Source organism: Cyprinodon variegatus, unplaced genomic scaffold, assembly GCF_000732505.1.
Source record: "Cyprinodon variegatus isolate N-32 unplaced genomic scaffold, C_variegatus-1.0 Scaffold17, whole genome shotgun sequence".
Classification (NCBI taxonomy): domain Eukaryota; kingdom Metazoa; phylum Chordata; class Actinopteri; order Cyprinodontiformes; family Cyprinodontidae; genus Cyprinodon; species Cyprinodon variegatus.
The window spans coordinates 777,584-793,021 of NW_015150470.1; the positions used below are offsets into that span (position 1 = coordinate 777,584).

Sequence of the window (15,438 nt, forward strand, 5' to 3'; positions counted from 1 at the left end):
CATCGGGCCGCACAGTGTGAGAACATACATGGTGAGCTGTGAACTCACACTGCACGCTGAAACCCTTTGGTGTCATCCTACAGTGTGAGCTCTAGATGCATGCAACTATTGAAAAACTCGTACAGTGTATGCCCACATTTAGCTTTAAAATACAGCAGTGTATCAAAATACAGGCATTTTGGAGGGGCCAGATTTAAGTAAAGAATCTGATAGAGGAAGCTAGAGATTAGGGTGATGGTGAAGGAGCTCATCCAGTTGTAAATGCTTTGTCACCAAAGAAAATCTGCAGTCAAACGTCTTAAACGTACTAAAAACTTGTCAGGCTCATTACATTTTTGTCTGAATGTTCCAAGAGTATGAATACTTTTGGACTCAACAGTATATATGTAGAGAAAATCTATTATAGCTTCAAAGTTACACACCCAGTTCTTGTTTTTCTAACTCTTTCACATCACATTTTGATCAATTCTGTACTCAAGAAAAGGAATATTTCAAGTAAATAGCCAAAAGACCAAATATAATTTGACACTTCTGGTCTTCTCCCCGGAACCGTATAGTGGTAGGCAAACCTCTGAGGGCAAAACATGCATTCTTCAGTTTCTCAAGGCAAACAAAGTGGAACTGATATGATTTCTGCCTTGCCCAAAAGCCTTGACATCCATCAAAAAGCCTTAATGACCGGGGACATAGCAGGGCAAGGGTCAGCATTCTGCAACCTTTGATAGATGGAAAAGTGTAAGAGGTAAAAAAAAAAAAAACAGGACCAAGTTTCCTTTGAAAAGTCTGCATTCAGCTCAAGATGTCAGCAGAAAAGATCTGCTTGTTTTTTTTTCTTTTCTTTTTTCCTTTGTTTATCGCAAAGATGCAACTGTAGACTAAAAAAGTTGCTTGAAAATCCTGTGAAAATATGGTGCATAGACAATAGTTGGCTCAGGTTTCTGATCTAATTAAATTTCAACTGGAACGTGGATATTTAAATTTCATCGTCAGAGATTTTGTTGTTTGGAAGTCATTATTTTATGCTTCATTTATTAAATAAAAATTCCTGAGCAAACTGCCCTGAAAGCAGTACATTTATATGCTGCTTTGTTAGAAATCAAACCGGGGAGACAAACAGTAATCATTCAAGTGTTGCAGAGGCAGCAGCTTTCAAAGCCTGAGAATTGTTCAGTATTGAATGGATGGCATTCTGCTAGATGTCAGATAGTTTTCAGCTGCATTACCCAGCGTTTGGCCTATAGTTTATTATTATTTTCTTTTTCCAGCTTAGATTAGCATGAACTTTCAAATGGAAAATGAGTTCAAATCCTGTTTTACAATTGGATCCTAAAACTAACAAAGAAACCATTCATTCACATCTGGGAATAAAGTTTGGTTATTCCCTTTGCTTTATGCACATGATGGGAATTTTCAATAAGACAGCTGCAACCGATTCATCATTTTTTTATTTGGACCAGTTGACATTGATTAATGTAACTAACTTCTCAGCAATTCATGAATGAATTCTGAAAAAAGTTTTTATTCATTCTGGTTCAAAGTTTAAACAATAAAACATGAACAGATTGCAGAGTTGATTGATTGCAGACTTGTTCCAATTTTAGAAACCAACAGAAAAAAGGACAAATTCAGTGCTGCAGATAAAAATTTGAGCCCATGCTTATTTTTAGGATTGCTTAGTTAAAAAAGATTATTATTATTATTATTATAACGGGTTTTCATTTTGATTAAGGGAGAGTGTCAACAAAAATCTGCGGAGAAAAAAAAAAAAAACTTCACAAAAGTTGGAAACCGGTCTGCATGTCAGCAAAGGAATAGTATATTTATTAGTAATAAAACCGGAGTTATCACACCCAGAATCATTTTGTTTATTTCAAACCTCTCCCCTGCCATCAACAGATCTGAGAGCTGTCAAAGGATCTCAGACAGAAGATAATACATCTGCACAATACTGCATGGCTCTGAGACGATCAGCTAAAGCTTTTGGAACGATTTGGGGGAATTGAAGAAATATGAAAAGACCATCAGTCATACTCGCTCTGGAGCTTCAAAGAAGGTAAGAATGGGGTGAAAATGATCCTGATAAAGGAGAGAGATTACCTCACTGCTATACAGCAAGAGCTTTATAATGATCTGAAATAAAATAGGACCACAGTCACCAAGATCACCTGCAGTAAATCACTATAATGTAATGGGGTGAAATCTCTTAGCTTACTTATAAAGTTTATGCACGTAGAGACCCCTCTTTGGTTTCCCAGAGAACTTCTAAATGATTCAGAGGAGGCTCGGGAGAAATCTGCTGTGGTGGCATGAGATTAAAGTGAAGATCTTTTTTTATCATCTCAACCCACCATGTTGGAGGAAGGGAGTGAATATGACCCAAAGAACGCCATACCCACTGACAAACACAGAGGTGGAGGGGGATTTATGGTGAAATCTAGGAGAACACCAAAGACGGGTCATGGATCAGTGTTCTAACATGAAAGTAAGTCAAAATACAATGCTGGGATGTAGCTAAAGAAGAAATATGCTATAGTTATGGAGTGGCTGGGTATATTCAGCTGGGGGACAAAAAAAATCATCTGAAAATTAAAGAAGGGAGCTGAAACCTCTGGTTGTCAAAAAGCAGCCCAGTAACCTGAAGGTTTTAGAGAGTTTCTGTTTTTTTTCTTTTTAAATCCCTCCTGAGATACATAAAAAACATGGTGACCAGCTACAGAAAAAGTTTGAGGGTTGTGCATGCCAGCTGAAGTTTATTTACAAAGTTTTAAGTCTAAAACGAAGGAGAAATAAAATACTTCTTCAGTCAGTGGCATGCAAATCTTAGTAACTTGCATATGATGTTTTCTCTCAGATTTCTTTGATATTCTGTCTCCCTGAAATGAAATCACCATAAAATGAGCAGAAAGTACTTGATAATTCAGCAAAGAATAATACCCTTTCCCCATGTTAAATCATAGCTTGGCACATTTATGAGCATTTACATATCTGCATTTTGTATGGAGCTTTGTGTTTTCCCCGAGCTGTTAAACTACAACCACTCTGGTAGGTAAAGACAAGTGATGGTTTTTAAATCAGATGAATTTGACAGGAGGGGTGATAAAATGAAAGCTTTCGTATTTATGTTCAGAATAAAAAAATATATAACAAGTCAGAAAATGTAATAAGCAATTTAACACATTGAATCCAAGATATAGGACCTTTGCACTTATTAGGTATAGATATGTAAAGAAATGACAAATTTATCTATCTTACCAGAGGATAATCTCATATTGAAATAATCAGACATTCATTTAAGGATGTTTGTTTAGTGAGGAAAAATCTCATCTTTAGAAGTCATTCTTTTTTTGGCTTTTTTTTTTGGTTTCATCCTGATAACAGCCTCCACATCAGTATGACATCAAAGTAAGTAAAGTTTTTTTAATGGATATTTTCCAATTTTAAGTCGCTTAAAGTTTATTTAATGGTTAAAGGTTTCCTTTGTCTCTGACGTGTGAATTTGAAAGGACCCAGAGATCACTTCATTAATTTGGAGTCTTTAAAATGGGAAGGACATGATAGCATGACATTTAAATAGGTTAGATGAGTGTTGATCTTTAAAAGGTAGAAAATGTCTACAGGAATATAGCTGCTTATGTCCATATCTGCAGAGAGGAAGTTTGAAACGACTGAAAAACAGAAAAGTCAAGGCTGGATGGAGACCAATAATGAATCCTGTCATACAGACTCTGAGCAATATGGTAAAGGAGGTTGAAAAAAATCCACTAGACTGTTTACATGTCAACCAGTGATTCTGTAAAAAGGGTTTTAGTACCATCAAACAGAGGTGATTAATGCTGCTGGTGCTGGGAATGGAATTGTATGGTTTAAGACGGTGACACTAAAACGGAGCTGCCTTGCTTCCCACACAGCAGGTATATATTGAAATGCATGATAAGGTATGGAAAAGGATCTATAATGCCCTGGGCCTGCACTAAAGACTAAAGGCGGATTTATACTCAGAAACCAGGTCGTCTGTGTCTGTGTCACACGGAGCCAGTTCTCAACCAAATGTACCACAGGGCCAGGAGGGGGCCAGCATGTTTTTGTGGGGGCACAGAAAAGCATGAAATAAAAAACAGGGCAAGGGATTCAAATATATTAAGATAAAGTGAAATTTCTATTCAATTAGGTTTAATTAAAATTCTATGTCTTATTGGGTCAGGATTCATTCATAATTTAGGAATTTTACATATTTTTGACTTAATTTAAGTTAAAATTTGCCGTTTTCTAATTAATTTTCTAATTAGAAATCAAGGATAACCGAGTAAATTCAGCTGCGAGAATTAGAGCATTCTTTTTATTTGTTTTGAAAAAAACATTTAGCAGATAAAAACTGGGATCCTACACCATACCATACCATCCTATACCACTGAAGGTAGCATCTTATTGTTTTTAAATAATTAGTAAAACAGAATTTATGAAGAAAAAATTTAAATAGATCAAAAGGACCTATCATTAACCATGTATTTTCCAGCGCATATCATCATTAGAATTTCTCTGATTATTACGTCTTCAGTACAGGGGCCTTAACAGGGGCCAGGAAATGATCTACAGGAAATGATCTATTGACCTCACAGTTAAACGCAGATGTGCCCCCACCCCTTCCGCAGACACTCTGCTGCACCCCTCGATAGTTATAGATGACCGCAGACAGTGCCGCAGACAGGAGGCCTCTGATTGGTCAAATCTACATCCGCTCTACATTGTCCATATTTCCTGTTTGTTACCTTACTGGCTTGCTTTGTTTGATGACCGCCATTGTGGAAAACAACTCATGAAGTTGGACCAGCTAGAAGAGTGAGGTGCGAGAGAACGCTGGGACCCTTTTTCCACCTGGATCCCCAATCTTTTTTGCCCTCATGCCCCTTCGTCATTGCACAAACTTGCCCCTTGCATTTTTCCACTTCCTCGCTGCCTCAGCCGTATTTAGACCCACAGCTAGTTCCTGATTGTCCCTCCTGCGTTGTGGCATGGAATAACATATCGCAGACCACGCTTTAGAATTGGGCATAAATCAAAAATACCTGTGACAAGCTAACTATGACACACTGCTGCAGGAGGATAACCAGCCCTTAAGAGCCATGGAACATTTTCCAGCAGTATGAACTATGAGGGCATAGAAAAATGACCTAAATTCTCTGATTATATAAACACAAAAACAGATAAATGAATATGACTACCACCTCCTTCTTCAGAAGTAAGTCATATAAACACCCCTCTATTAGGGGTTTGTTTTTTCCAAAAAATTTACTTTGCTTCCCACAGCATACAAATACTTAAATCAAATGATGGATTTTTTTCACATTATAATTGTAACGTTTTCCTTTTTTTTTGGTTAATTTAGTTGTTTTTTAAACAGATATATGTATAAAGAAGGTGCAGTCAATAATTGCCAATTTTAGTTGCAGTTTAATGTGAGTGTGATGTAAGCTGGCATAGCTGCCACCTGTATATTTCTGCATTTCTCTTCACTTTGTTTTATAGTTATGCCTGTTTTTCCTGGAACGTTTCACACCATCCAGCTGAAAGTAGAAGAATTTTAAAATCAGCTCAAAGTGTCTTCTGGCGTAACCATATGCCTTTTCTGTCCTCCCATATGCTTACCGTTGTATATATACGTTTTTAAAAATTGGATTATTGGTTTCAAATATACTTATTACAAAGTGTTGTGCCTGTTTAACAACCTCCTTTAGAGAGTAGTTTTCAATCTGCAAAGCAGATAATACGATCTGTTGCAGAGCTGCTTTGTAAGCGTTGACTCTGGATTTAAATGCAGAAGAGAGAATATTATTAAAATATAACAGGGTGGGATGTCTCATTATTTACTTTTTTAACACAGTTGGGTTGAGAGATGAACAACAAAGCATTAGGTTTTGCTGGAAATGTGCTTATTTTGAAAAGGATGTGAAACCACTGAAAACCTGTCCGTCGTTAAAACTACGTACCTCCTGGGCTCCTCCGAAGAATGTATTTACGGACTTCATCATAAACAAATATGAGCAGGCTGTACGGGAAGGCACAGAACCACCAGAGGATCCTGAGAGCAACAGGAAACACAGATTCATGTGGAAGAAGGCATATGCAAATGGAAGAGTCACAGGCAGAGTGCAAATTGTTAAGCTCACTGCAGTCATTTCTGAATATTAGGGGCTAACAAGGTGGCATTTAAGGAAATCAGAGACTTCATTTGAAGTTGAGAGTGACAGGCTAATGGCAGGCTATTAGGTCTTCAATGGTTATTTTTCGGTTCAGTGGAGATGTGCATATATGGTGCATACTTCAAGGGGTACATGCGCAGGGCCACGTCCATTCCAGGGCAGTAAGAGAGGAAGGCAGCCAGGGCTGTCTCTACAAACAGGCCAAAGATCAGGATCCTGTTCCTGTTCAACATAAATTGGAAAACGGGTTAGAGACAAGCCAAGATTTATACGGTATTCAGAACATAACAGGACAATTAGAAGTCTGCATAACCCGAGCTTTCACATATCATGATTCTTTTTTTTATGTATTAATCCTCACTTTATCAACATGTTTTTTTATACTATGAATCTTCAAATGCACTTTAAATCATTAAGATAAAAAATGCAATAAATAAAGCATCACTATCAATAATAATAGCAATAGTGATATTAATATTGTCTCTGTATGAGCGTGCGGAAAAAACGCTGAAAACATGGATTTCTAAAAGTTGACTGAATCAATTTTATGTATTTATTTATGCAGTTGAATGGTTGACATGCTCTGTTTCCTTCATTACTAATTATAAATACATACATTCTGTGTTGATTACTTACTTCATGCCTTGTTGGAAGAGGGAATTCCTCCTGGTCTTGCAGATAATGAGATCAGCCCACTGGACAACCACAATGCTGACAAAGAAGGATGTGTGGCAGGTGAATTCAATAATCTTCCTCTGTTCATAAGTCTGCAAGGTTAGAAATGTATGTTTTTTAGCTTTTGCATTGGAATCTGCATATTCATAGACTCACGGCGGTCACTCTGTGCTTCCGTTCCTTACCCACTGCTGCCCATAGCTGTCCTCCAGGTCATTAAATTCACGGTCATCCCAGTTGATGCGAATGCCCAGCAGGTCTTTTGGGTGGAAGCCGTTTTCAGCCAAAATCACAAAGTAAGTGAAAAAACCAGCGAGAGCCTGCATCATACCTAGAGGGAAGATTAACCACAAACATGTTCGCTAATAAGGCATAAAACAGACATTAATATGTATTTGAGTCAAAACGAGCTAAAGCTATACAACATTCTTCAACATAAACTTCATTTTCTGGCTTCATGTGATCATTTTGCAAGTGAAAATCTGTGTTTAATGCCCCTTTACCACATGGAAAAGGCTCTTAATGTAAAGAAAATAAAGACAAATGTCATGTCATATCAGCGTAGAAAATTCATTTATTGTCTATTAGATGCTCCAAACATGATTCATCATGATTAATTTGATTGTCTCAGAGTTTCTCACAAGTATGTCAGGTATTAAGATCATTTATTTCTTCTGGAAAAAATTGCAGAAATGTATTTTACATTTAGTGGTTTAGAAGGACAGTTAAGATCAAAGTCCAGAACTTGTTTGATCTGCACAAAGGAGCAGAGGTGGTAATTAGTTAAAATTACTTGAGTAACAAGTTTTTTTTTTATTACTTTTAGGAGTGTACTTACTGTGCCGTACTTTTTATTTTTACTTGGTAATATTTTTGAACTGTAGGATCTGGTAGAATTGTCTCTGTAAAGTGCTATGAGATGACATGTTGGGAATTGGCGCTATATAAATAAAATGAATTGAAGTGTAAAGTATGGCTTCTCCTACTTGATTAAAACCTTGGATTACTCTGTCCTCTGTGAGTAATTTGAACTATTTCCAAATAATGCAGTAAACGGTAGATATTAACCTTGGAAATTTGTTATAGTGTCCTAACATGATACAGTTCTCATTGTAAGAATCGGTGTTCTAAATTTTATGTTGAAACTAAAGAAGTTGGTAAAAGTATTTCTTCTGCACTATTTTTGTTCTTTAGCCATTGGAGTCTTTATAATGCTAGAACTTGCAAATTCATTCCTTTTCCCATCATCATTTATAAACATTAAATCCAATGTTATTATCCAACAGCTACTCAGTACCCAAGTAGTTTTTCGTCTTGAGTCATTTCCTGGATGACTATTTTTACTTTTACTTCAGTAAAAAAATATTAGTGTTCCTCTTACTTGAGCACAATTTTTGGGTATTAAACCCACCTCTGCAAAGGACATAGTAGTGATGCAGTACTCCCAAACTCTTGATTTGTTTTCACTATTTATCACGCTGAAATCTCATTCTTGCGTGTATATTATCAGGATTAAATGTGACAGACCAACACAAGGTAGTAAATTATTGTGAAACAGAATGAAATATAAGTTCCCTGTCTTTAGTGAGAAAAAAGGCTGGAGTGTGGGGGCTACAGAATCCCTTCAAACAGTGATTGCAGCTCCAGGCCTTTTGAGGTTTGCCTCTAACAGCTTGCTACATTTATAGAATAACATTTCCTCCCTGTTTGTTTTTGCAAAATAGCTCAATCCCAGTTACAAAGAAGGGATAGAGTGTGTCCTGCTAGAACTATATTTGATTTGGTCATAATAATAATAAACATAAATATGCATTGATCTAAATCACACTACTGTTCATCTGGCTATATGGATAGAGTATGTATCTTAAACATCCTTAGGATTTTGAAGCCTCTGACCGCCTTCCCTTAATTTAGCCCTATTCACCTAACAATTAAGCTCAACCAGCTTCACACAACTAGCTGGGAAAAAAGCTGTCCACAAAGCAGGATGGAATCATTACGGTTCAATACAATGGTGCATTCAGGGCATCATGCAGTTATTCTTCTATCCCACAAGGCATTTAATGCAAGTAAAAAGAGTTCAATGTATGTATCATCTGCACCTCCTTAAGTCTTTGCTGGCTCTCCTGTGTGGCTTGTAGAAAACCGTTTACTAGTAGCTGAATAGTCAACCTATTCAAGACTGTTGGCACATTTTGGTTTATAAAACTAAAAGGGAGCTTAGAAGAAAAGGAATATAATACAGTTTTTAGGTAAAGGTCAGAATGCCACTGATGCAACACTTAAAGTTGATTCAGATAAGTAGAGAAAACGATGTTTTCACATGAATCTATTCAAGTAACATTTTCAATTCCATGTTCTATTCCACCTCACAAGTGAAAAGAATTGATTACTTATTATGCGGAAAATGAAATTATGGTATTGGAGCCTTTTTTTGCCCTTAAAAAATCTTAACGTTAAAGATAATCTGGAGGCAGACTCTTTGCTAGTTACAGCATATAATATCTATTACAACCTGACAATATAATGTAAGCTCGCAGACTGAAACATTACCAAGTTTTCTGTAACAATTCTGTAACAATTACTCATGATCTTTATTCATTGATATATATATAAATGCAGTAAATGCAGCTTAGTGAAACGATTCAAACATTTGAACAACGTTGGATGGAGGTATGAGTTATCCATTAATCATGCTGCAGAACTAAATTTCAGTTTCAATTAATGTCTCATAGTTTTTTTTTTCTCACACTTCTTTGCTTTGACTATTGGACAAAGGAGTCAAAAGACATGGGGCAGAAATACTCAAATTATATCCCTGGAAAATGATTTCTTGATAGAACCACTTAATTTACGTGCCTTGATTTGGATAAGATTAAAAAATCCCATGCTAAAACTGAATTCTTTGCCCCCCCTAAACGTGGTCAATTTGTAAGTTCAGCATTTCACATATTGAAATAGTACATTTAATCAGTAATTCATGATCTGCTGTTTCCTTCTCATATAAATATAAGGTGACACATGTGACTATGTGAATAAGTGACTTTCCAAGAGGAGAGAGACAGGAAACAATACATGACACAGTAAATAGGCTTAATGTGTGTTGATCGCCACGAATAAGGAAATTACTACAACAAATCAGTGATGCACGTAATGCAACTGATATCTGTATTCAGAGAAACAATCAGAAACTTCAAACCCACAACTATAAAAAAAAAGAAGTTGATTTTAAACCTGAATTATTTTACCCCCACATACAGTAAGGAAAATATAAGAGAAGTAAACTTCAAATTTCTGATGAAGAAAATATAAGCATCACATCGTCACAATGTCTCCAAAACAATAATTAAATTCTATCTAAACTAAACTAGTTAGTGAACTAGTTAGTGTCTGTTGTGACGACATTACATCATAACAGTCTGTTAAGTCAGTATCTGTGTTAGTTTTTTATTAACAGATTAATGATCTATTTACTTGAGATGAGGGCATACATGGCCCCTATTGGACGAGGAGCCATAATGTGGGCGGGCGTTCATCATGCATTGATTGCACTCAAGGAAAGAGCCTGGCAGGTTCATCATAGCCGTTCTAAGCTGGAAATGCTTGCTGAAGTCAAAAAATAAAGTTTCTGTCTGGAAAAAGAGACTTTATCTGTCAGTTACAAGCAACTCTACTCTAATGAATAAATAATGCTATTCTCATCATCTCACTATCAACATGACTGGTAAACAATTAAGGCCACGGATCAAAGTAGTAAATTTACTACTTCAGGCTGGGCCCCACATTTCGTCTTTTGCAAGTCTTATGGTAATCTTTAGATTTTACAATGCTTTACAGTCCAAACAACCAGTGACAGAGCCATCTTTGAACGAACCTCCACCATATTTCACTTTATGTACAGTTTTCTGTTTTTTATAGGCTTAATTCTGTTTTCGGTAAATGGTAAAATAACATGCTTTACTTAAAATTCTCTACCAGTCTATGTCTCACCTCTCCACTTGACATTTTCCCAGGAAAAGATTTAGGTTTTGGCAAACTGTCAAACTGCAGGGTAGCTCTTTTATGGCTCTGAATAAGCAGTTATAGGATTTTCTCTGATTTAAACGTCAGTGGATAGTTCGCGGTAGGATTGAAGGACAGCTCATATTTTCTTAGAAGTTGTTTGGGGATAGATATCCATCATTTGGACTTTCCTGTGTTGAAACATTTCATATTTTTTTCATTTCCATCCACGCCAGGGAGGTTAGCTCTAGTGCTATGGGGTTGTAAATGTCTTAATTATGATGTGCACTGTGAACAACTGACCTCTGGAGAAAAAAAATTGAATCCTCTATGTTGTTTCTCTTTTACTACAAACTTTATTCTCAAATCCCCTGACTTTATCTTCTATTCTCTGCTTTCTGTTCTCCATGCTTAGTATGGAAGGAACAAAAACACAATACAAACATACACTTATCACCTTTTTTTTTACCTGTCACTTGCAATATGTGTTTAAATTACCCTCTTGTGCTTGAACATGTCATTTTCCACAGCTAAGATAGATAGATAGATAGATAGATAGATAGATAGATAGATAGATAGATAGATAGATAGATAGATAGATAGAAGACAAGCTAGCTAGCTAGCTAGCTAGCTTGTCTTATAGGAGAATTGACTGATATGTTTGTTGAGTGAGCAAACTTACTCTCTATTTTCTACTCCTTACATTTTAAAAATAGACTCATTAGCTTTGTTTTATTTCAGTTCATTTTCATTATGGCCTATTGGTATTTGAAAAAAATAAAAACCATGAAAATAATTTGTTTCATCCAGATAATTAATTTCTTTGTGATAAGACTCGATACTGCACCAACTTGTTGTTCGCTACATACAAAAAATAAATTGCTTTTTAAGATGATGCAAAGTTAATTTTGACACTTTTATAATTAGTTAATTGTAAGTCAAGGAAGTTTTCATCCAGAATTGTAGAAAAATATTCCTTTAATAGGGTAGTGCTGTTTTCTTCTCCCCTTTTGCGACTTAGAATTTTCAGTTTTCACTCTAAGTAAGTCTGTTTTGTTGATTTTCGGTTTATTTTCCATTTTGTGTTACATTTAAGCCAGTTTTTAGTTATTCTCTGTTGCCCCTTGAGCCTGTCTGCTTTCCCCCTAGCTCCCTTCTAGTCACTTCTATCCAGACCTGCTCCATGTCAGCTGAAGTCTTTGTTCTGTCTCCCATATATACTCTCCCTGTGCAGTTCTGTAGTGCCAGATCCTTGTTGTTTGGTTGCTCCCTCGTCTCTGGTTTCCCACGTGAGTTTTCCCTCATGTTTGCTGTTTTTTTTCTCAATATTTTTTCTTTTTAGGTTCTCAGTATTTTTATGTTTTTTTGGACGTTTGCCTCAGTTTCCTCCTTAAACCTACAAGAACTCATCTCTGCCTCACTCATCTCTTCATTCGGGTCCTCAGGCAACCTCCATCCCCCACGCTGACAATTGCATTAATTAGAATAAGGCATCTGTCCTTAATATTTTTTTCCTTCATTAGTTTTACTTTTATACTTTAAGTACGTAGTTTTCAAAAAAAATACTTTTACACATTCCTTGAGTAATAAGCTTAAATGAATACTCTAACTTCTACAAAACAGTAGGATCTATACTTCTACTTAAGTAATATACATTATTACCTTAGAGCAATTGAGTGAGCCAGTTAGGTCTTTAAATATGTAAAAATAAAAAAAATGCATACATCATTATAGGAAAGGACAATACACAATGAAAAAGACTGCGTAAAGTTTGAAAAGTCCTTACTCACAAAAGCTGCTTTGTCACAGTCAGATCCATATTGAGCAATTAATCACTCCAGACAATCATGAAAATCATTTCCCATCTGTCGTATGACAGCGCAGTATAACAACTGAGGCGATGTTATTAAGGAGCATTTAGGAAAAGAAACAAGCCAAACATTGCCAAATAAAGAGACCAAGATCTCTAAGCAGTTTATGTTTATAGGCCGTAAAAAACGTGAACAGCTCTGTCATTGGCCCTCTAAGATGTTGCCTTTTTTAGGGAGTAAAAGCTCCAGACAGCTGATGACTGCAATATTAGGAGACAGGCTGTCATAATTTAATGCTGGTAAATTTGGTCTGTCAAAAAAAGGGTTGGATTTACAGCATGGCGTCTTGACATCTTATTTCCGAGCCCCATATAAGCCAAACTGACTGAATTTCTGTCATCTGGGTTGAGATGATGGTTATTAATCTGTGTTCAGTGTGTTGGCAAATAAAAACTCACTGCTGCACATAAAGGTTGTGGGTGAAAACAAGATGTAGTTGGTTATAATTTTTTTCTAAATCTTTTTGTGGCCTTTGATTTTGACAGCTTGGGTAAACAGAAATTTCTGCCTCATCTGTGCCACAGTTCTTACAAGCCACATACTGCCCATGGCATGTAAGCACATCAACTGTGTCACAGTTATAATGTGTACAGTATGTGCATATAAATTGCACACCTGCTGATTAATTGTACTGCTACTTATATATTGCGGCAGGGTCCCAACAATAAGATTAATTAATCTGGCATTATCCATACACATAACTCATCTCAGTATGCTAGATGCTTGTAACTGAGGTACAAAAGGTCTGATTAATTAGACTAGTGATATCATAAATATGGGTCACTCATAGCGTCAGATATCTGTAACCCTTTATTATCCCAAACCTGTAAATCAAAACAGCGGCAAAAGCGACGTACAAGACTAAGGCCAGCAGACACGGCAAATTAGGAAACAGTCTGACAGCAGGAGGGAAGGAAGGATGCTTCCACCAAGCCTGCAAGAGAAATCTCCTAAGATGCTACAAATTGGGGAAAACTTTGACCTGATGCACAGCATGTGTATCAGGTCTTTATGTGTCCATCTTTTGAACAGAGAAAAAGACCCAATGGGTCAATCCTAGACAACGCCAATGAAATCACAGTATACCTTGAAAACACAACACTAAAAACCTGCCTTCCGTAGCCAAAGTAAGGATCTGCAAACATCCAACAATTTGCCAAAAAATTCAATATTTTTGTTTTTTTTTGTTTTCTACTTTTTAGTTTATTGCACAAACCAAAAAGTAGATGTTTTACTCCAGGGTTTCAATGTTTTCATTATCTTGAAAGCTACTGTAGCTTTCCCAGAATCACCTTAGTGTGAAAAAGAGGTTATTTCTATTATATTCTTCTACTTATCTCTCTCTGTATCTATTTATGTATCTATCTTTTAGAGATTCAATCCCCCCTTGGGGATAAATAACACAATTTTATTTCATCCCTTCCATTCACATGCATGGTTCTGCATTCTGGCTGCAGCTCGCTCTTCACTTTTGTGCTGCGGCAAACCCACCTTCAATGTATTAAGGCAACCTGGAGAGAGAAAGTCAGTGTCTTACTCCTAATTGCAATGTGACCAATTTAAATGCCTCTAGGATTTAAAACTGTGTTCATTTTGCAAATGCAAATAATTGTCCAGCTCTACCAACAACTAATATATTGCATGGCACACCAAAATGACTCTAGATCCAAGCAAACCCTGCCTCATTAATAAATCCCATTCACTGATCACACCAGGGCAGGATAAAACACACCATGCAGATTTTCAACCTGCCAATAATGATAATCAAAGGATGCTAAATGCTGGAATGGATATCAGTCTATTCCATTGATGCTTAACCCATAACATGTCACCACAATCAATGCATGGATCCATAAAAGACAATAGATTCATAACACCAGCTCTGCTACCAAACTAGTGCACATGTCCATAACATAGTGTTACCACCAGGAAACAACCATAAAGAGCCCACAGGAGCCTTAAACCATAACTAAATTGGCACTGGCACATTTTATCACACCTGCCTGACCTAAGCCTGCTTCAATAGATGTGTGATACTGTTCCTTTTTTTTTTCTAATTCTGCTTCTGTACTTGCTAGAAATCCTTTATAATTACAATCTGCTGCATCTTGCGATCAGTTCTACTTTCATTCTATGTGAATTAATGCTCAAAATTGATGGTCGTCGACTGTTCAGAATGTGTTTGAGTTTAAATGAAGCCCTGTCGTATTTTTGCCCTATTTAACGGCTTATGAAATTGGGCCAGCCTTTGATCTTTTACTATTCCCAAACCAAATAAAATCAGAGATAAGAAGGACGTGTTTAAGTAAGGCTCCAGCCAGTAAAATGTTATCAAGCTCAAGTTGTGCTATTAACTGCACTCACCTCACTCAGTTAGCTTTAAATGTCACAAGAATTACAAGAAAATCAAGGAAACATCTGCTTCCCTCTGGATCTTTTTCTGTAAATGCACCTACGTAAACATTTACAGGTGCCATAATTTATGATACATGTCAGTATTAAAAGTTTTTTTTTGTGTGAAATGTTTACTATCTCTATAAAGTCCTTGTCAAAGTGATTTAGATTTAAGATCTGATGTTGAAAGGGGTTATGGGTTCAGGATAGCAGACCTATCTGTCCGTATGCCATGCTGATGAGGCGCTCGTTGACCAGCTTGTCTGTTTTCGGATTTCTTGGTTGCCGCTTCATGATGT

At 36.5% G+C, this 15,438-nt stretch overlaps 1 protein-coding gene across 1 annotated transcript in view; it reads right to left on the bottom strand.

Moving 5' to 3' along the window:
* LOC107092351 (sodium/potassium-transporting ATPase subunit alpha-2-like) overlaps window positions 1-15,438 on the bottom strand; it is an 88,946-nt gene that overhangs the window by 2,802 nt on the left and 70,706 nt on the right. The window contains exons 19-23 of the mRNA XM_015386792.1: window positions 15,355-15,438; window positions 7,058-7,203; window positions 6,834-6,964; window positions 6,318-6,419; window positions 5,985-6,076 (exon numbers count right to left, since the gene is read on the bottom strand). Of these exons, the coding sequence (XP_015242278.1) occupies window positions 5,985-6,076; window positions 6,318-6,419; window positions 6,834-6,964; window positions 7,058-7,203; window positions 15,355-15,438 (555 nt within the window). The remainder of the gene's footprint in view (window positions 1-5,984; window positions 6,077-6,317; window positions 6,420-6,833; window positions 6,965-7,057; window positions 7,204-15,354) is intronic.